The sequence below is a fragment of the Acinonyx jubatus genome, chromosome B4 (assembly GCF_027475565.1).
Source record: "Acinonyx jubatus isolate Ajub_Pintada_27869175 chromosome B4, VMU_Ajub_asm_v1.0, whole genome shotgun sequence".
Classification (NCBI taxonomy): Eukaryota; Metazoa; Chordata; class Mammalia; order Carnivora; family Felidae; genus Acinonyx; species Acinonyx jubatus.
Window position 1 is genome coordinate 15,586,176 of NC_069387.1, and position 23,032 is coordinate 15,609,207.

Here is a 23,032-nt window from a genome sequence, read left to right on the forward strand (position 1 = left end):
GAATAATTGAGAAATACTAAATGGCCTTCACTTATCATGTTATTAGTAATAATATTAGTATTGTTATTTTGAAAATTCACACAGTAGGATTAAGTACATAGGTAACATGTGAATGTCACTGGGAACTCATTTCACAAAGTGAGAAGAAGTACAAACATAAAGTTAAAAAACCTGTAATTTCAATATGCCAATATTTTGGAAGATCACTAAGAATACATGATATACCTTTCCTTTAAAAATAATAAACATATTTCCCAGTTCTTCCCACTGAAAGTTCTAGAGACTTTGTTCAGTCTAGTAGCAATGGCCACTCCTAGCACCCAGGTTATGAAACCTAAATACCATTTCCCGGTAGAGGAGTATGAACTGTTCCAGTCCTAACACAACAAATATGTATGAAGAACCTGGAAAATCTTTCAGGGCAGAAAGCAAGAAAGTTTCTAAAGATAAGAGAAACTTGGGTTTCTATTGGGTCAAAGAGGCTTAGAAACTATCAGTTCTCCCACTAGCCAAATATGGAACATTTTAACATTAAAAAGTCTAGAATGGATTATATCAAATATGATAAAATGTGTGTTCCTGAGTATTAAAATCAATAAAGAATAAAAGAAATAATGACTAATTGTTCATTCTGGAGAAAGCTAGGAAGCCAAGTCATTAATTTGAATACTGGGGAAATATTAGGAGAAAGAATCAAGCATGTATCCTATGTTTCCTTTATGATCTATATGGGAGCGTAACCAAACAGTTGACATGAGAAAGATCAACTCTATTGAAGGACTCCAGACAATAAATAAAGCAGAAATGATAAAATTCAACTGTTATCATTTTGAAAGCCCCAGTGAACAACTAACCTAAACAATGAACCTAAGGGTTGCTAAGACCATTACAGAAAGTGTGAAGGTTTCTAATGGAAATATCAACCAGGGACAGTCAAAACACTCAAATCGACGCTGCAGTCATAACAGGGAGACAAGTGGATATCCAGTACCTTCTAATGTGATTATTTTTGTCTCCTCAAAAATAAAACTTAACTGGATCGAACCTCTAGCTTGATTTAACTACCTGTTTATAGCATGAGGAATGGCACATGGGATATAAACAGCAAAATCTAGACTCTGGGATAACAGCAGTTTCTGTAATAAATAAATGTGAGCAATGATTAGGATTCTGTAATTGTAAGGAATTATTGTTTGTTTTAGTTTTGTTTTCAGGCACTGAGAAGCAAACAGTGAAGGGCTGTGATCTTGAGGGAAGGGAAGGGCAGCACATGTGATAAATCCCATGTTCCTTCCAGGATTCTCCCTGCAGGCAGCTTACAAATTACACACAGCACAGGGCAGTGGGAGTCCAAGGAGCAGCAATCCTCTTACTGGGTGAAAGAAACAAAATTCAGAATTTGGGGCTACTAGAGTGGCTGGGATTTTCGAATAAGGTACTATAGAGAAGACAGCTGCATGACAATGGCACCCCAAAAAGGTATAGGAGTTTCTTTGGGCCCTTAGCTGAATCTTAAGCTGTATATGCACAGGGAAAGACTCTAGAAGGCCTAATAAAAAATATAAGAGCTACGAGACATAGTCAAAATCTCCAGCATATGTGTAATTTGAATCCCAGAAGGAGAGGAGAGAAGAAAAATAAAAGAAGCATCATCTGATCATCTCCATAGATTTAGAAAAAGTATTTAATATACCTCAACATCCATTCATGACAAAAACTCTTGACAAGCTAGGGATAAAAAGTAAGATGGTTTAAAACAATCAAAATATCTTTGACACTTCTTCCATTGAGATGGGGTCTATGTCTCCTCCCCTTGAATCTGGGTGGGCTTATGAGTGTTTCAACCAATTAAAAGAATGGCAGAAATAACAATATGACTTCAAAGATAGGTCAGAAAAAGCCATACAGCACCTGCCCATGTCTGTTGAAATGGTTGCTCTAAGAAAAACCAAGGACCACGAAAGAAGTTCCACTAGTCTAAGACCAACATCACAGAGGGGCTACATGTAGGCACTCAAGTCAACAGCCTGGTTCAACTCTTATCCAAAAGCCAGCATCAACTGAGCGAGCTTGGGTTTCTAGCCTCACTGAGCCTTTAGATGACTACAATCCCAGCCAACATCTGGTAATAACTGCTCACCAAATCAAATGACAATTTGTCTCTTTCCAAATTCTTGGTCCACAATATCAGAAACGTAATAAAATGATAAATGTTCTACAACACTAAATTTGTGGGTCATTTATTATACAGTAATAGTAATTTGCAGCAAACTTCCTTAAACTGATAAAAGTTATCTACAAAAACTTACAGCTAAAACATTATATTCAATGGTGAAATACTGAACATTTCCCATGAGGTTGGGAACAAGATAATAATGCCCAGTCCACCACTTTTGTTCAGCATTGTACTGGATGTCCTAGCCAGGGCAATAAATAAGTTGAGGGAAAGAAAGAAATAATAGTTACAAAGATTGGAAAGGAAGGTGTTACAAGGAAAACCACAAGCCCAAAATGGTGCCACTTAGGCCAAGTCCTCAAACTTGGGCTTAATACCTAGTCTAATTGTACTTTCAACCTTCCCCGGAAATATAATCTTAACCTGTCAGTCAGGAATTTTCCACTCAGTGCCATGAGTCTGCCATATGGGCTTTCTCCATCTCCCAAAGGAAGATGAGGTAATCTGCATGATCAGACCCTTTACTCTTCCCCCTAAGGGAAGACCTTGCCTGGATCAATCTTTTTCTTTTGCTAATAACTTCTTGCCTTGCCATTCCTTCCTATAAAAACTTTTCATTTTATATAATTCCTTAGGGCTCCCCTCTGTTTGCTGGATGGGATCCTGACCAATTCAAGCATTATTTCATAAAGACAATTAGATTCAAATTTACTCCATTAAATTTTGTTTCTTAACAAAGAAAAACAGGCTTTATTCATTGAGAACATAGCTGTGTATGTAGAGAAATCCAAAAGAATCTACTAAAAAAAACTATTAGAATTGATTAATGAATTTAGCAATGTGGCTAGATTCAAAATCAAATATTTTTTAAAAATGCATCATAATTCTATATACTAACAACAAATAAAAATGCCATTTTAGAAAACGGCATCATTTTACATAATGTAAAATATTCAATATCTAGAAAAAGACAACAAAATATATGGAATCTATAAACCATCGCTAAGATAAATTATAAGAGGGCTAAATAAATACAGAGATGGTCCATGTTCATAAATTGGTAGGATCAATATTTTTTGGAATCCCAGAAGATTGGGGAGGGGGGAAATTAAAAAATTGATTCTAAAATTATAATATATATATATATAATATGTAAAATATAATATATATATTTAAAATGTAATATATTTTATATATAAAAATATGTATATATTTTTTAAATTTTTTTTTAGAGAGAGAAAGCAAATACATGAGCAGCAGAGAGGAGCAGAGGGAGAGAGAAAGAGAATCTTAAGCAGGCCCCATGCTCAGCACAGAGTCCCCATGGTGCTTGATCCCACGATCTTGGAATCATGACCTGAGCCAAAATTGAGTCGAATGCTCAACCAACTGAGCCACAAGGTGCCCCATATTGAGCATATTATAAAAGACAAAGTTGTAAGATTTACACTACCAGATTTCAAATTTCAGTAGTTAAGCCAATGTGCCACAAGGATAAATAGACCAATAGAAAAGATAAGAAATTCCAGACATAAATGCACAGATTTATTGATGAATGAATTGGAGCTTCAGTGTACTGCTCTCTTTACTTTTTTACATGTTTATAAAGTGTATAGTAAAAAGCTGAAAAAAAAAAAGTAGAGCTCCAAAAGGCAAAATACCAATGCAAAGAATGAATTATCAAATGGTCACTAAGATAAGGAATACTAAGTGAAGGAGTAGACAATGTCATCAACAATATCCCTGCAGTAATTTACTAGTAAAGTTTATAAAAATGTTGTTCAGTAATTTCATAAGGGGTCCATTCAGATTCATGACTTCTCATCTTTTTCATTCATCCAAATTTTATTATCTCTGAACACAAAATGAAATTTCAATGTATTGCAGATTTATTTGATGTGAAAGGAATTACAAAAGTATTATATAATCCTTAGATCTCAAAACATGTAATGTTATCCACAAGTCTAATACTAATCAAGAAAATTTACTGATCTCAAGATTTTGCTCTATTTTTCTTTTTGTTTACACTTACCTGGTTGCTGTGTTTCCCATCTTATTGTGAAGCCTCTCTCATTTCTTAAATGTTCAGAGTAGAGATGAAAATAGAGGGCATTGTCACTACTGAGGAGTTCATGAGGGGGAACAGAGCCACAGAATCTTCCAAGTTGAAACGCTGCAGAGGAGTCTCCATCATGAACCTGAAGAAACTCGTGTGGACAATTGTTCACTGATTCTAACTGGAAAAAAGTGAAAGTGATGCGCAGCACCTAAAAACATAAAGGTCACAATACATTATTTTTCACTTCCATGTCAATTCTAAAGCATTTCTCCCAATAAGGAAGCATTCATATTAATTTACCTTTCAAGAGACAAGTCTATAATTTCCCAATTATCTGCAAACACATATGACAACCCTACATATTATTAAATAACTTGTGTTAAAAATTGCTTAGGCTTCTGCCAATATCAAAATATATCAAAAATCTTGATGTTAACGAATTAGATTTTTAACAGCTTTATTAAGGTATACTTGATATACAAAGAACGATACATATTAAATGTGTATAATTGGATGAGTTTGGACATATACCAACACCTGTGATGCCATCACCACAGTCAGTGTGCTAGGCATATTCAACACCTCCCAGAGTTTCCTTGCGTCTTTCTTTTTTTTCTTTTAGTGGTCAGAACACAACATGAGATCCACTGTCCTAACAAATTTTGAAGTGCATGATATCGCGCTGTTAACTATAGGCACTATGTTGAACAACAGATCTCTAGAACTTACTTATCTTGTATAACTGAAAATACCCACTGAGTTGTTACTGAATCGGTTAATGAAATATTTGTACCTAGATTTCATTTAACTGTCAAGTCCATTAAACGTAGGCACTTCAAATGTAGAGCTGACAATCACGCTTCGAAATCAGTAAAATACAATGGACATCTAAAAAACCTACCTTGAATTAAGTTTAACTGACAAATATTACCATTCACAAGAATGTATACCCTGATCACCTGAATAAGCTGTAGTGTGCAGCATCCACACAAATGTTCACTGATCCCTGGAGATGCTGATTCCTGAGGGTTCTCTGAAGCTCTTAATGAGATACTAACAGATTGACAATTTCAGGTATAGACTGAGCTAGGCATGGTATAGATATGTGTAAAGTCCCCAAGTCTTCAGTGGTTGGATATCATTAAGAGATGGGTGACACCAAGAGTGGAGAACAGGGAAAAAGTAATCTGAAGTGTTCTGAGCATACAAGTAGAAGAGAATAAACCCAAACATACATTTCCAAGTTAAAATGTTAGAATGTACAAACTCAAATATAATGATATAATTCATATAATAAAAATTTTTTGGATAGTATCATTTAAAACAGCCAAACTGCTAAAAGGAAGCTGTTGAATTTGATATCCATCGTGATCTAAAACAACAACAGCATTCAGCTAATGAAAAAGGATATCAGGATATTTTTGAAATTCTATGCTAGGGTATTTTTAAGATCTGTTACCCAACATTACATCACTTTTATCCTTGAAGAAATTTCAATAAAAATTGAATAAATGTTCATGAACTGAACTATCCTGATTTCTATAAAATTTCTACTATATTGTGCAAATTGCGGAGATAAGATTTAAAAATCAAAACAACCAAGGAAAATAGCTGAATTTATTTTACAAATCGATAATAAAACTATTAACATTTTTTCACAAAATGGCTTTTCTTGAAAGAAAAATGTTTTCAATGTCAGGAAATAGAATTCATGAACACTAAATGGAAGGAAGGAAATTCACATAACATACCCACTGGGAAATTGATTTTGGAGTTTATGCTATTATAGGGTCACCAGGCTCCAAAGAATCCTCCCTTCTCAAGGGAAAAAATATTTTGTGACCATTGTACAATGACCCCCTGTAACATCAGTTCACAGGGAAAAGTTCACAGAATTGCAAGGGAACACCTTATCTATCCAGACACACAAGTTCATTTTAATGAGTCCAGGAGTTGGTTGAGAAATAAATATTTGGAAAAGTCTGAGTAATGAATGCTGGGGATAGAAGAACTAAAAACTTCAGGGTCAGATCTGAATTTGAGGAGTGTTCATGCAGCAGTCAGAGTCATCAGAGTTGAGTGGCCTGGGTTTGAGTCACTGCAGGCCACTTACAAACCATGTGACCCTGGACAAATTCCTCAGCTGCTCTAGGCTCCGTTTCCTTGTAGTAAAATGAGAGTAACAATTCTTATCTCTCAGGGCTACAAGGGTTAAAATACAATGACACAATGTATGTGAAGCAATTAGCACAGCACAATGGCACACCCAATGGCACAAAGAAGCACTGATAAGAAAACCATCTTAATAGCAGTCCCTATTTTTGCATAATAATCAGCAGAACACTGAGTGGTCTTCCTCAAACACTAGTGTCTCAGCGAGAGCAGGACTTTACAAATTCCCTGCTTGCAGTCAGCCAATCCCTGCAGAGAATTATTCATACTGGACAAAGCCTGGACTTTGAAACCAGACAAACTTGACTTTGAAATCCTATTCCTCTAATTACCAGCTAAGAAATGCTTTTAAAAAATTACTTAACTTCTCTTAGTTTCCCTTATCTTATCTATAAAATAAGGACACTATTACTTTTTTCAAAGAGTCAGTGTAAGGTTTAGGAAAGATGCATAAAATATCTAGCCCAAAGCCTGACACTGAGCAAGTCCTCAATATATGATAGTTGATTTACCACTATGTGTATTTTATGGAATATATACACATATTACATGTTCGCATAGATAAATGAAATGTGCATTTAGACAGGAGCTATTACATTTACCTTTCCCTCTTCAGTTCGGATAACCCAGAAGCAGTTAACATCATGCACATAACCAACATCAGGGCTTTTATAGCTGAAGCTTCCATTCATCCCAGAGAGGGACCCTCCACAAACTGCCAAGGGAAAGATGAACTGTTCTTTACAGAGACTCTGAAAAGGAGGAGGCTAGGTATCTCTCTCTAACCTTGCTGCTGAAATATTAGAGAAGTCTGAGTAATTAACATTGGAGACAAATGCCCTGTGGTTCTTTCTTCCTCCCACCCCTTTGTCTTTGGACACCCGCCTAAATCCCACCTCTTGTTTGAAGTCTACTTGGGATTTCCTTGCCCCCACCATGAACCTCCTCTGCCCCTTTTTGTTTTCTCTGGCTCCCATTCTCTCCACCTCCGTGATACTTGATTTGACCCCAAGCAACTTAGTTCTTATCTACTTCTTGTCTCTCCTCTGCCATTTTGGATTACATGTGCCTCCTCAACCAGAAGATCAGCAAGTAATATGTGGAGATAGTGTTTTATGCTTATTTTCCCACAGCATCTACCATAGTTCTGAACACATAGTGAGGTCTCAATAGACGTGCTGATTCAGAATCAAGAGTTCTGAGAGAGGACAAGTAATCAGGAGAGGCTGGATGAAGGAGATTGAAGCTTGAAGGTGAAGTACTCCTGAAGGACAGATACATTCGGATGTGAAGCAATGGAAGAATTCAGACAAGCATGGAGAAATAAATATCTCAAATATTGGAACACAGCATGGTGGTACATGGGATCAAGTGACAAGAAAAGATATCTAGATTGGAAAGGGAGTATTATTAGGAAACTAGTGAAAAATAAGGTTGATTGGATAGGGTAAGGCCTAGTTATAGAGGATAATTGAGAAACAGTCCCAATCTTTAACAGGCAACGGGGAGTGACTGTATGTTCTAGAGAAGGAGAGTGATACGATTTAATGAGTAATATTATAGGGAGATTAAACAGCTGCTGTAGAGAAAACTTCCCTTAGAAAATGGCAATACCTTAGCATACTCTGTTTTCAGAACAGACGTAATAAAAATGGCAAATACCAATTTACTTCTTCCTTTGAAGGAAGGTTCTTCTTGGCCTAAATTGAGATAAATACTTACCTTGTAAATTCTATACTAGTGCTTGAAGGAAAGACTTAGTTGGAAGCATTTGTGCAACTAGACAAGAAAGTGGAAGAATCCGCAGCAGGACTCACTGAGGAATGATCCTTCTAAGCTGTGGCGCAAGAGACACTGAGCATACCTTGCTGGGGAATCTGACACAGAAATCCAGTCCAGAAACGTGTGCATTCACAACTGAACGCATTGACGCCATCCACACAAGTTCCCCCATTCAAGCAGGGGTTGCTCAGACACTCATTTATATTTTCTGTACAGTTGATGCCGGCCCAACCTGATTCACACTTACAAAGATAACCAGAAACTGTTTCCTAGGGAAAGAAAACCATAATGCCATGAAACAAATCAATGGACGATAAGCGTTGAGCCAACTCAAAGAACAAAGAAGGGTTATGTGATGTATGTAGCAGGTGTTGAGCCACACACACCTTCTAGAATTCTTGTAATAATTCATTTAAATGGTAACGGCTAAGGAAGGAAGAACAAGGACTCACAATGCATTGTCCATTTAAACAGGGGCGGTTCGAGCAAACATTACTGAGCTGCACGCATCCATTTGGCCCATAGCCATTTCCAGTATATCCCGGGAGACAAGTACAGAGAGGTAAAGAACCTGTCAGAAATAAAAATGGAAGTGTAAATACAGGTCTCCTTCATTCAGACCCAGTAACAAAACTCAGGCTCTGTTGTCTAGACAAGGAATTGCCAAAATCAAGTCTGCATATCCCTAGGGGCAGACATGCCAACTATAAAGAGGAAGTATTAAGATCTTTTTCTATGTTTCATCTTAAAAATAAAGAAGGCATTACATTCCAATACTTGATGCACAAATTGACGTTGGTGCTGTCAGTCCATATGTCACAGTCCTGAGTTGCGTACAAATGTGAGGTACGCTAAGGGAAAAAAGAGTTTCTCATGGAGGGGTTGAGAGAAAAGAATATTCTTATGAACAAAGACAGTATCTGTTGCAAGCACTGGCCCTATATGGACTATAAATAGGTACTCTTTTAATGCCCGTTTATAGATGAGAACAAAACACAAAAAGGTTAGGTGGCTTGACCCAGGACACACAGCTGGAATACAGTGAAGCCAGGGAGAAAATCAAAATCCAAGCATTATTTTTCTAGAATCCATGTTCTTAACCATTTCAGTATGCTCTGAATCATTTAATAAATGTTTAAATAGTCATAAATGTACATGTATGTGTGTGTGTATACATCTATATTCTTTTACATATGTGCTTATATATATATATATCACATATATCACTCATAAAAATAAAAGTAGTATTTGGAAATAGCAAGAGATATGATACTCTATTCAATAAATGAAGTTGGAGCCACCCATTTGAACAAAACTATCAAGCAAAATGTTTGATGCCATAAATACAAATAAATCTTAAAAAGATCCAAGATCTTAATGTTAAAAATAAAAGAAAGTATAAAAGAACAAGCACCTGACTATTTTTAGAGTTCGGTAGGAAAAGCCTAATTCTAAGAGGAGAAAATCCTATAAAAAAGATTTACCTTTTTGACTACATAGAAATTTTAAACTTCTAAATAGAAAATACCACCACAAAATTAAAATAAAAACAATATGCCAGGGAAAATACATGTAAGCCATAAAACAGATAATGATATATTATTCTTAGTACATAATGAAATTTTACACATCAATGAGAAAACAGATGAACAAAGGACATAAAAAAATAGAAAAAAATAAAGGTAGTAAAATATAAAAAGTATTAATTATTAGTAATCAAAAAGGTAATTTTGATGTAGTCAAAATCAAAATAATAGGAAGGCAATTTTTGCCTGTAAACTTGACCAAAATGGAAAATAACAGTCGTATCCATTATTGCCAAGAGTGGGAAACATGTAGTTTCATACACTGTTGGCAAGTATAAACTGATACATTTCTGTGAGAAAATTTAGCAATATATATTTAAAATATTTTTAATGCTTATTTATCTTTGAGAGAGAGAGAGTATAAGGTGGGGAGGGGCAGAGAGAGAGGGAGACACAGAATCTGAAACAGGCTCCAGGCTCTGAGCTGTCAGCACAGAGTCCCGTGTGGGGCTCAAACCCATTAACTGTGAGATCATGACCTGAGCCCAAGTCAGATGCTTAACCAACTGAGCCACCCAGGTGCCTCAAACAATGTATGTTTTTTAAATTATAGGAGGTGAAACTTCTTTTACACAGCATTGCAAACACTGTTGGTTATCCCCCTAGATCCACTTTTCCATTCTTTCGTAGTGAATTCTTTTTTAACTGAGGGCATAAGCTCCTGAAATAAACTACCTTTCCCAGCCTGACTTGCAGCCAGGGTTAGCAACAGGGCTCAGTCTTGGCCAATAGCATAGAAATGAAAGAGGCCTTAGAAGGAGTTGACAGGTGGTCCTTCCTCCTTTTCTCCTTCCTATGTGCTCAAACACAGTCATAAATTTAATTAGCTGGCTTGATTATCTTGGGAAATATTGCTAATTTAGACCAGACCACAGAGAGCATAGTCTACCACATTAAAAAAAAAAAAAATCCAAACGTATAGTTTTAAAACATGGATTATTTTTGGTTTGAAGATCAAAATAAGAACTTTGAGGTTAGAGGATTGTTTTCAAAATGTTGATTTGTTTCAGAAGGTCATATTGAAATACCCCAAACCAGAGGCAGAGGGGAGTCATTACCTAGAACTGAGGAGCATGACGCATGTGGGTGGCAGCCTCCATTATCGACCAAGCAGACATTGACGAGCGTGCACACTCTTCCATTGCCTTGGTACCCTGATCACAGAGAGAACAGGGCATGACAAACAACATTAAGAAGATGGAAGAAGAATCCCAATCCAAGAAGCAAACATCATGAAACCCAACCAGAGAGCTTCTATCATCACAACAGAAAAGGTAAATATGAAGTGCCATAAACAAATTCCTATTGTTAAGAAAAAGGACAACCATTTGGGAAACTGACTGCAGAAACCATGTTCTAATGGTGTTTCTAAGGACAAAAAGGAAATGAATAAAGATGAAAAGATGCATGAAACTACTGGTAGACTGAGACAGTTGCTGACACTCAGCAAGTTGACATTTTCTAATTACAGTGACTTTAATGATCTAAGAGCTAAATTACTGTAGAAGTCCCAAGTACTAACTTAATAAAGCAAATAGGGTTTCAGTTTATCCCTTAGAACTCCATAAACTTCTTGGATAGTCACTCAGTTTAGATCACAGAATACCAGTAATGACTTCTTTCCAGAAGAGAAGAGAAACTCTGAACAGGTATTATATGCCTACTAGTCTGCCTGTTACTGAGTAAACTTTACATGCAAAACATCTCATGAGTATTTGTGGGAACAATGGAGCTGTAGGTCTGTGATCCACAGAGAAAATTTTTCAAATTCTGCATTATCTCCAGAGGCTATTTCACAATTTGTTTTGTTGTTTTCCACTGGTATTAAAAATATTTGTTATTGCTTTTTATAATAGAGCTGACCTAATGTGCCCTGAATCTGTAAGTTAAATAAAACTTTCTGCACTGCTCAGTACATCTCCTTAGACAGAGTCATATTTAAAATGGAGCACAAGACCATGTTTCCAAATGTATGTTTTGCCTATAATGGTGTTGGGAAATTTGGCGTAGCACCTGGTGGACAGGCCTGACAGTGGTAAGACCCAAATGTATTCACACACGTAACAGGTGGAACCACAGAACAACCGCCATTATTTATGTCACATTCATTGATATCTTGGCAACTGTATCCGTTTCCTTGCCAGCCTAGAAAAACCAGAAGATTTGAAAAGTTAGCTCTATAGACAAGTTAACAACGAAGAAACGCATATAGCCAAAGATACATAAAAATTTGCTTCACTCTAAGAAACTACATATTAAAATGAGATCTTCATTCTTAAAAACAAATTCTGGCAAAGAGGCGGGCAAGTGAGGTTCTCATATGCTTTCAGTCAGAAGTCTATAATTAGTAAAACCTATCTGGAAATAGATCTAGCGGTACTCATTAAAATTTTTTAAAATATATACCTTTGGGGGCATCCGGGTGGCTCAGTCGGTTAAACGTCCAACTCCTGATTTCAGCTTTGGTCATGATCTCACGGTTCGTGAGATGGAGCTCCACACTGGGGCTCTGTGCTGACAGTGTGGAGCCTACTTGGGATTCTCTCTCTCTCCCTCTCTCTGCTTCTCCCCAATTCACTGGTCTCTCTCAAAATAAATAAACTTTAAAATATACATATATATATATATATATATTTATATATATAAATATATATATATTTGACTAACAAGTCCACTTCTTTTTTTGACTAACAAGTCCACTTCTAAAAACTCTCTTGCAGTGATAAAACTGCCAGCATCTACAGATGTAGGCAAGCAGAGGTCTACTGCAGTGTTGTTTAAAGGGGGGGAAAAGCCCTCTTGATCATCAATATGATTAAATATATTAGGACTCATGTTTACCGTCGAATACTATACAAATATTTTAAATAACATGCACATATTTAACGGTTTTCAAATATATACATTAGCTAATAACACAAACTTTTAGAAGAATATGCAAAGAATGATCCCAATTTGGAGAAAGAATTTTTTAAAAACCTGCATACGTGTCTATGTGTTTGTAGGAGAGAAGGAAAAGGAAGAAGAGGAGAGAGAACATGTGTTCACAGTGGTCTCGTTCAGAGCATGAGACTGAAGATGAAGAGAGAGTGTCATTTTACTGTTGGTATTTCTGCTTGTATCCATTGTTACCTTGAGTTGTATTACTCCTATAATAACGATTAAAATTATAAGAATGTTTAAAACCTTTTACATTTTTAAAAAATATTTCTTTTCATTGACTGAAATAGTCCCTCTCTAAAACCCTACCTAAGAAAATTATTGTATTTGTGGGTGAAGAAATGAATACACAGAAGAAAGCTGGAAGGAAATACATCCACATGTCAATGGTGGCCCTCTGAGTGATAAGACTATGGGTATTTTTTGCTGTTTTATTTTCATATTTTTAAAGTTTCTTTATATTTTATAAGCAGCATGTATTGCTTTAATAGGCAGGGAAAAAATAAGGTCATTAACAGGAAAACAAAAAGCTTTTGTTTTTCTTTTTTCTCTACAACGATATAAAGAAGAATCCTTTAATTCAAGTAATTTATTTTTCCGATTTCTAGTTTTTAAAGACTGTCACTGGCAAATTACCTTCAAGAATGTGGTTATTTGCTAATTTTATGTGCCCCTGAGACCTAAGAGGGAAAAAGTCTTCACGCGGTTTTTTTCAATTTCTTTCCAGTTACACAAGATCTAACCATGTACCATGAAGAAAGTCACTAAACCAACAGTCACAAAAGGAAGCAACGGGTGTGTGTGCTTCCCTTGATCAGACAGAACAATGGACTATTCAGCAGCTCAGCTCAGATCCGCAGATCTGGGTTTGAATCCCGACTATGGGATTTGGGACAAGTTATTTACCTTCTCCAAGTGTCAAGATCCTATCATTTAAAGTGGGAATAATACTATTTCCTAACATTTCTTGATTTTGTCACAGTTGCAAGAATCAAAATTTGCCTAGCACAGTGTCTCAGTGCGGTTTCCATGGAAGAACAGCTGCTATTACGTTCCCTGACATGTTCCACCTTCTAACAACACACGAGAAGTGCCAACGGGCCTTGGAGACTCCCTGAGGTCTGGTAAACTGCTTACCCGTGCACCCAGCAAGTGCTTTCTTTGCTCATAGTACGCTCTACAAACATGCACTGAGTGGATGATAATGATCTCATATGGTGAGGGATGAAGCGTGGACTCAAGCCCAAGCAGTCTCTGAGTCCAGAGTCTATGTTTTCAGTGACTTGGCCTGGAGATTCGGTCCTCTGGGGGGCTGAGCTGGAGTCAGACATCCCTCTTTACAGCAAGGCCACAGGGCCTTCCAGTGACGTGCCCTGGTGAGAACTACAGGGGCTCTGGAGGTGACACTAAGAGGTCAACTAATCTGCCTACGTACAAACACCTGGCCAGTAAGGAGGGACGAGAGCAGGTCTAGTCGGCTGATGGCCTTAAGGATCAGATGTCTGACCTCACCACCTCCCTGGCCAAATCTGCCCCCCAGCGTTTGGCTCTGACCCTCTGGTTTCTGAGGCTGAATTATTACAGAAGGAAGACGGCCTGCAGTGCGATGTAGGGAAATAGAACCTGAGATGGGATTGGGATGCTTCCTAAGAACGGTCTCCTTATCTTTTGGCCGGGGAAGGAAAGCTGTTCTGGCACCTTGCCTGGCTGGGCGTGGCCAAGCCCACATACCTGTCGGGCAGGCCCCGCAGTAGAAGGAGCCTGGGGTGTTGAAGCACTGGGCAAGTGTGGAACACGGCGCAGGCTGGAGGCTGCACTCGTCGATGTCCAGCAGGCAGGCCGAGCTGTTCGGCGGGGACGTCCACCCCGCGTCACAGATGCAGCTGTACATGGGCTGGCAGAATGACAAGAGTGTGAATCAAAGCAATCAGGAAAATAAGCAAGAAAAGCTTTTGAAAATCTCACCAAGCCCCCGACTGTTTATCCTCTAGCGTTCATTTCCATAAGGCCAATTGAGTGGCTTCTCTTTTTCTTCCCATATGATTAAGCATTTAGACCCGACCACGCAAAAAGAGAAACATCTTTATTTCAGAGTAAGGAAAACCTATAATTTGCCCCAAAGATGCCAGGGAAAGAGCAACAACAATCAAGAACTGTAAGTCAATATAATTAAAGTCAATCCACTCAGCCCGCTATGTTTTTAGAGGGAAAAACACCCATGGAGGCACAGACCTTGGACAATCCATTCTGTTTGTTTCCTTTTTGAAAGTCTTTCCTTCCCCTCCCAGCCACTCCCTCCTCCCACCACCACTGGAAAGGAACCATTTTCTATCAATGCGTTTAAAAATATACAGAGAGAGAGAACTAAAAATAAAGACCTGAAGGTCTCATACAAGGCCAAGCAGGCCTTGTATGCTGAGTGCTCTTGAGGGTCAGGAGTCAAGCTTGTCAGGATCCAGAGCACAGGGAGAAGTCAGGCAGTCTGCAGACAAACTCAGGGTCCATAGCACTCAAAGGTGCTCCGGAGCCAGAAAGAAATCCAGAACCCTCAGAACTGTGTGCTGCCATCAAGAATGGGCCTTGGTGTTTCCATGTCTCGTCACTGTTATAGCTCGCGAGGCCAAGAGAAGGTCATGTCTCACAGAGAGATTTATGAAGTAAAAACAAAAAAGGCAGTAATTTCTATAATGATACCACCTCTGGGTCCAGTTTTCTGTTTATTTATGGACAACTCTCATCTTTTTCCTCACCTGTGCCCCGATGAGAGCAGGAAGTACCTTCCTCTCTGGAACACTGCCAGAACGATGCTCCTCTACAGACATGCAGGCTAAGGGACTAATAGCAACCGTGACTCCCTCCACGAAGCCACGTTCTGGGAGGGACTCACCTCTCCAGCCTGCACTCGGACTAGATCCTCACAGATGCCGTGGACGCAGAGTGCTTTGGAGCCCCCTTCACAGTCATTGTATTTGGATGCACACTGGGGGCCGTGTGTCTCGGGGGAGCATAGACACCTGTTGGTTACACAAGAGCACAATGTCAGCGCCTGTGCCTCAGCACAAGTGCCTGTTTCTTAGCACCAATTAAAGAAAAGTAATAAGTCCAACTACAAGTCAATGACATTCACGTGGAACCATAAACTAGAAAACCAGATCTACTGGCTGGAGTCTTAGAAGAAAATCACTCTGCTCCGCTTCAAGCAGTGGGTTGAGTGAATGCGTTATCTCTCTCAAGAAATAAGAGAGGGGCACAACTTACTATCTGGGAAAGACTGCCACCATAAATTCTTCTGGTATCAGGTCATCAAATAGCACTTTCAAAGGTCAGACATTCATAAACTAAGGGGGATGGAGTTCCTTGAGGATGGTAAAGGGAGAGATCAACAAGTCCATTCATCATCCATCCAACCAGACCCTCCAGTAAGCACAGGTGACCTTGACTGAGCTGATGTATTCCCAAAGGTTCTCTGGGATTGTATAACTCCACAGACAATGGTACGTCCACATCTCAGAGTATGCAATCCATATTATCGTATTACAAAGGGCAATAGTTCCATCTGTTAGAGATGTAGCTTAGATAATAACATTTCTTTCATAGCCACACTTTAACTCACAAATGCAATTTGACATAATACCCAAGCTTGCAGTGGGTGTTTTGCTTTGAGAAGATTTCAGTTCAATAACAATCAAATAAGGAAATTTGTTTTAAACTATTGTCATCCTTCAAATCGCTGAGTTAGCTTTCTATCTGTACTGCAGCTTCCGAGGGAATGTGGAAGGTATGGGAAAGGCAGGTGGGAATGGGAAGGACACAGAGGGGTCATAGAGCCTCAGCCTATTTTTGCAGGTTTGAGGGCATCCGATGGAGTGGAGAGCCAGGCCCGGAGTCGCCATTTGTCTGCCTTGAACAGCACTGGCCCTCATGGGGGAAGGTGACCATAGGGATCAAGGATCAGAGACAAGGAACACGGAGTGCCTGCATGACCATGAACTAGAAGATGTTCCGAATCACACATGTCCGAAGATGAAGACACATGTGTGATTGACAGTGTGGGAAATGAGAGTCTGGCTGTTTGAGAAGCATCCAGAGCCACACTCTGGGCACAGAACTTGATGGGCCCGTGTAGGGCTCCAGAAACAATTGCTGGGGTGGCACCTTTGAGTGGGTTCTAAGGAAGAAGACATCACTGAATGTGACCAGAGACAGAGAGTAAAAACATGGAATCACTCACGCACTTCCATACAGAGTTGCCAGACCTAGCAAATAAAGACATGGGACGCCCAGTTAAATCTGACTTTCAGACCAATGAATACTTTTTTGGTATAATTAAGTCCCAGGCAGCTTTCAACATCAGTATATCATTGTGTAAAACCTGTTCATTAATAAATTGTATTTATGATCATTCCAAGGTTGCCTTTCTCATTAAGACAAGCTCATAGACTAACCACAATAGATGATTAAACTTAAAAACCTTTTCAATTATTCATTCCCTATGTATAACTATTTATCTTCCTCTCATCTCTCTCTTTCCATACTCTCCCTCTCATACCCCCTTCCCTTTTCTTTTCACTCACCCATCCTTACACAGAATATTCTTTTGGGAAATTTCATTAGATTCTTGAGATAACAGAACTTCACACTAGTTCATATATTTGAGCATTTGATCCAGCTAGCTTCCTTGCTGAAAGTTTATTCTACCACCACAGCCAGCCACCAAAAAAGATTTTTAAAAAATCTTGAAACCAACTTTACTAGCTTTCTGAGCCTATCATATATAAGAGATCTGAGTCTCCGAGACCAGATGGGACAAGACTGCCCGGATTTAAATCCTGATACTATCTATTAACTGTTTGCCTTAGGCAACATCATAACACCATTTCTTATAAAATAATAGTGCCCGTCTATGAGCACTATTTTTACCTTGGGTTCATCTAAAGACATTTTCTGGTAGGAAGCAATTGGGCAACTGTGTTTATCTTATCAGTAAGTGCTTTACTATTGGAAAATGACTTAAGATTTGAGAGGAGATTCTGGTTCCTGGACATGCAGGTAAATCCTCTCTATCTCCTCCTTCTCACTTGGAGAAAATGAATTAATTTTAATCGCACACTTTCTGCTAAATAACTACAAAGTATATTTCTTTCATTTAAATGTAACTTAATGTGAGAAGACAGGCGGGGGGGGGGGGGGGGGGCGGGGAGGGGGGTAGGCAGTGAAGCATACCACCAGCTTCCTTGCTATGATCCTCAAAGACAAGTATTAATCTCATTTTACTGGCAAGGCTCACGTTGCCCAAGGCCACGGAATTAGAAATAGGCACAAGATGAATTAAAACCTAAGTCTGTGTTACTCTTGCTCCAATGTTTTTCTGTGTCACGTTCCCACGTTGTGAAAGGTAGTTAGTTAAAGACTTTCCATTTCTGTGTCTTTTTAACATAACAGTGTTTGCATGCAAAATATATTCTCAAGGCGGCTGCACGTGACCTTTAAAGTAAAAGAGTGACCATCTATATACCTCCCCGCACAAGTCACTTGCATAAAGGCTTTCTATTGCTGATTTAGTTCTGGCCGAACAAAACTGGGCTTGTCAGTCTTCAAAAGCACTGCGAGGGCCTTTGGCAATTGGGAAGAGGTCAAATACACTTTCAAAGTCATAGTTTAACTTGCATTAGAGTCCATGGTTCAATATTAACATAACTGACTCACTGAAAGAGGTAATGAGTTTAATACCTAACTACCATCCGAGCTAAAACCAGATTGTCCTCATCATTTAAACTCTGCATGTTTTAAAAACCCACCAGTGATGACAGTGGAAATAAATAAAATAAAGTGTGCTAATCATCACTGCACTCCTGGAGAAAACACACACACAACAAACTCAGCGGTTTTTTTCTAAAAAGCCTTCTAGATCTGAGTGTATATGGCACACACCATCCATGCTTAGGAAATCTGCATCCCAAGCGCTGTCTTCAATCCAGAGTAAGCAGGAGGATGATAAACATCAATTCTTCAGAACAAAGAGGCAATAGCAGAATCAGGAAGTGGCAAAATATTGTCTGTTAACTCTTTGAAGCTTTTGGGGGCAAGACTTCAGCCACGGGAATTGCTGGAAACAGAAAATGGTCTCCTTGCCCTAGTTTCATTACTGGGGAAAAAAGTTTTTACCACAAAATTTCCTAGGAAATAAGGCTTGCAATTAATTAGTATCTGCATAGTGCTTTATCTTTCAAAGGTCTTTGTAATTAGGAATTATTAATTTCTTTAAATAAAGACTCCTTTGTCCTTCCCCAAGTAAATGGGTTCCAAGAGTTAGAGGCTGAAGTAGGTCCCAAATCCAGAGCAAACCCTTTGCCATGAACACATTTCTGCAGGTCCAGACTATTCAACAGTGGCTCATTTCCCTTTAGCAAATGTGTACTGAAGATTCCCAAATAGTTTTCTAGCCTCAGAGAAGCTACTGATTAAGGGGCATTTAATCTCACGTAATTAATAGCACACAAGAAAATATCTAAATGTTCTCTGTTTCATTACACAGATTCCACAAAGGAAGCATTTAGTCTTTCGCTCATACACATTTTTCTATTTTCTGATATTCCTCCAAAAATTCTCCATCAAATGCCTGAATAGGAGTCTTTAGTTCGTAGATATCAACTGGAATTCATGGAGCTTCATAAACTATCCTCACATCAAGAAGAAGAAACCAGATCTAAATGTTCTGTTCTTAACTGCAAATCTATGAAGGACAGAGGCTAGAAACCAAAACCACTTCCAGAGTCAGCATAGTGAGTTCTTGGGCATTTTTACAGGAAGGTGCAAGAGAGAATTCAATATTGCTCATATAAAGTTGAATTTTCCCTTTAGGTAGCTCTCAACAAATAAAAATAGTTCTCTCTCTTTCTCCCTCTCTTGTTTATGCCTGGAAAAAGAACTCTACTCCTTGACATGCAGCAAATAGTTACGTTATGGTATATTTTTTTCTTTTCCATTTTTCAGGAGTAAAAATAATTTACTGGGGGGAGAACAAAACAATTTTGGCTTGGTCTCTGGGTCTTCCCCCACCTGCTACACATCTTTGTTATTCTATTGGCTTGTGAGACCCCACAACACGTGATGATACAGGAAGACCAGGAGTGAAATCTAATCTCCAGGACATTCCTCGATATCAGGAAGACAGGAAAGTATTAGTTCTAGGAATAATTTTCCTCCAGTGTCTCCAAGAAGCAATTCTCGTTGATAAGTGCCCATAAACAGACATCAGGAGATAATGCTTTCAAGGGAATGAAAGATTAGACCTGCATTTTGGATCTCACCCAAACTTGAATGCTCATAAAAGCAGGAGTCAGGGGGTTCACCAAAATGGGAAACAAAGTCCTGAACGCAGAAGTCTCTGTAATAAAATAATACTTAATTTAAGTCAGAGGTGATTGATTTTGGTTCTGCACAATGGTGAAGCTCATGAAAAAATCAGAAGTTTGAATGAATTCAGTTTGTGACTTGGAATGAGCAAAAAATCTTAAGATCAGATCAAAAGAACAAAAGGGTCAGTTAAATGAAAAAGAGAAGGATTGTGACTGCCTTTTTTGACAGATGAGAAAATAACAAAATTACTGCACTCATTTTTGCTGGAAAGAATGGGATGGATATTGTTACAAGGGAATGGAAGAACAAGATAGCAGAGACATTAGTAAGAAAGCAAACAATTGCTCTTTACTCCAGTGAGATTATACCCCTGAGGACTGAAAGAATGTGTTCATGTTATAACACAATCAACTTTTTTCACCTTTTAATAATCACAGAACATAGGAGCCCAACCAAAATATGGGGAAAGATCATGTCTAGAGTTCTTGAGTTTTTTTTTTTTTTAAGTGACTTTAAGGAACTATACAAAAGTAAGTTTGATGTTGATCTGCCAAAAATTTCTAGACTTGATGAAAAGATAATGTGTCAGCCACTATAGCTTTAATAACCAATACTCGGACAGTCTGATGGGAACGTGGAGGTGTGGTTATGCCTAACTCAGCTTAGTAAGGGAAGGGACGTTTTCTTAGGGTGATGCCTGAGCTGAGCAGGAGGACACTCTAGACAGAGTAGGTCAGAAGATAGGAACTCCGTGATGATTGTGGTAAGGGGCCTCACAGCTCCTTCAAGACAGGCAATGAGAGGTAACTACGTGGAGAAAACCTCAGTTCAGTCTCTGGTCTTGTTATGGTCAACATTTTACATAGCACTTGACTGAAGATATCCTTACTCAAGCTAGCAGCTCACTTCTCCAATGAATGAGTGCAGCAGGGGCTTGTGGGTATGGTGGGGTAGCCCTCTTCTGCTTAATGCTCTTCAACGGCAGCCCCTTCAGTGTTCTGACTTCTACTAAGTCTTCAGCCTTGTCCCCCATGCTGTCCCTACTCCCTGTGCCAGCCACCGGGTCCTTCTTCCCATTCCTCTGGGACTCCAGAGAAAGGGGGTAAGAGTTCACGGGGTAAGAGTTGAGGACGTACAAGGGTTTCTTCATCTAAATAAATAGTTGTGTGTCATTAAATAAGAGTCATGTATTTCTCATGGATGCTCTTGACTATGGGGTGTTTAAGTCCTTCAAAAACATACCCTAATGTTAAGAAAGAAAGAGGGTGAGGGGGAAGGAAGGAAGGAAGGAAGGAAGGAAGGAAGGAAGGAAGGAAGGAAGGAAAGAAAGAAAAGAAAAGAAAAAAGAAAAGGAAAAAGGAAAAGAAAGAAAAGAAAAACATTACCTGTAACTGCCTGCTGTATTTACACACGTGGATCCATTCTGGCAGCCCAAGGGTGTTTCTGAGTAAATCTCACATTCGTTCACATCAACTGAGCACAGAGGACCCTGCATTCATGTAAAGAATGAAGTCAGGTGCCATGGGTCACAGAAGCATCTGGGGCCAATATTCATACGATATGTTTAAGGATTTATATATCCACTGAAGTCCTCAGTCAAGCGAAATACAATCACGCTAATACTAATACTAGTTAATATCCAGTTATCCTTCCTCTTGAACTCAGATTTGGCCTAAGGGAGCCAAAGAGCTCTTGGTAAAATCACGCCAGTCGCACAAGAAGAATCCTTTTACGGGGGCCTGGGTGGCTCAGTTGGTTAAGTGCCCGACTTCGGCTCAGGTCACGGTCTTGCAGTTCGTGTGTGCAAGCCCCACACTGAGCCCCGCGTTGGGCTCTGTGCTGACAGCTCAGAGCCTGAAGCCTGCTTTGGATTCTGTGTCTCCCTCTCTCTCTGCCCCTCCCCGACATGTGCCCATGCTCTCTCTCTCTCGCTCTCTCTCTGTCTCTTTCTCTCTCTCTCAAAAATAAATAAACATAGAAAAAAACTTAGGCAAATCCTTATACAAAGTAATCCTCATGTGACTATGAAGCTATGCCTGGAAATATTCACTTAATTTTTTTTTAATGCACATGTCAGGAACATTTTCACCATTAATAGAAAAAGAGAAGAATATTTACACAGCTATATCAAGATTCACTTAGTACTGGGGCACCTGGGTGGCTCAGTTGGTTGAGCATCGGACTTCAGCTCAGGTCATGATCTCATGGTTCCTGAGTTTGAGCCCCTAGTTCAGGGTCTCTGCTGTCATCACCGAGCTGGCTTTGGATCCTCTGTCCCCCTCTCTCCTGCCCCTCTCTGCTTACGAGCTTGAGCACGCATGCATGCACTCTCTCTCTCTCTCAAGAAACAATTTTTTTAAAGATTCATTTAGTACTTTCAGTGCTGAACAATTTAAATTGATGCTAGCCAATATATCACGCCCTCCCATGTAGCTATGCAGCCAAGTGATCCCCTCCTTAAGACGGCTTAATGTTCAGTGGGTTATATAATCATGCTCACCACCATTTGGATTTTGGCATTCTTGGTGTAAGTCATTTGATTCAGGAGACCACAGAATCCTAGAAACTTCGGATGGAGAATGAAACATGTCTGAATGCTTCCAAAGAAACCACTGATGCTGACTCACCAGCATTTTCAACCAAAGATGGAGCGACTCACCTCCCACTGTGAGGTGCAGATGCAAACAAAGGAATTGTGAAGATTGAGGCAGGTCCCACCATTTTGGCAGGGGTTGCTGCTGCAGACCTGTTTGTCGACCGTCTGAAACAAAGACAGGGCAGTCAGTGAGACCATCGTACTCTCAGCAGGCAGCAAAGAAAGGCATGTTTCAGGGCAGGTGCGCGTGTAAAGCACATTCCACTCCTCCTCCAGGGAGACTCAGCCTCCATACTTTAAAGCAATTACCCAAGTTCTTCTCCAAATCAACTCTCTCATGAAAAACAACAGCAACAACAAAG

General features: G+C 39.1%; 1 protein-coding gene across 1 annotated transcript in view; it reads right to left on the reverse strand.

Annotated features, from left to right (window-relative positions):
• Positions 1 to 23,032, reverse strand: part of CUBN (cubilin) — a 274,477-nt gene that overhangs the window by 246,474 nt on the left and 4,971 nt on the right. Inside the window, exons 5-14 of the mRNA XM_027073522.2 lie at positions 22,734 to 22,835; positions 21,460 to 21,563; positions 15,603 to 15,729; positions 14,447 to 14,609; positions 11,789 to 11,920; positions 10,834 to 10,929; positions 8,642 to 8,760; positions 8,272 to 8,458; positions 7,010 to 7,122; positions 4,209 to 4,443 (exon numbers count right to left, since the gene is read on the reverse strand). Of these exons, the coding sequence (XP_026929323.2) occupies positions 4,209 to 4,443; positions 7,010 to 7,122; positions 8,272 to 8,458; positions 8,642 to 8,760; positions 10,834 to 10,929; positions 11,789 to 11,920; positions 14,447 to 14,609; positions 15,603 to 15,729; positions 21,460 to 21,563; positions 22,734 to 22,835 (1,378 nt within the window). The remainder of the gene's footprint in view (positions 1 to 4,208; positions 4,444 to 7,009; positions 7,123 to 8,271; positions 8,459 to 8,641; positions 8,761 to 10,833; positions 10,930 to 11,788; positions 11,921 to 14,446; positions 14,610 to 15,602; positions 15,730 to 21,459; positions 21,564 to 22,733; positions 22,836 to 23,032) is intronic.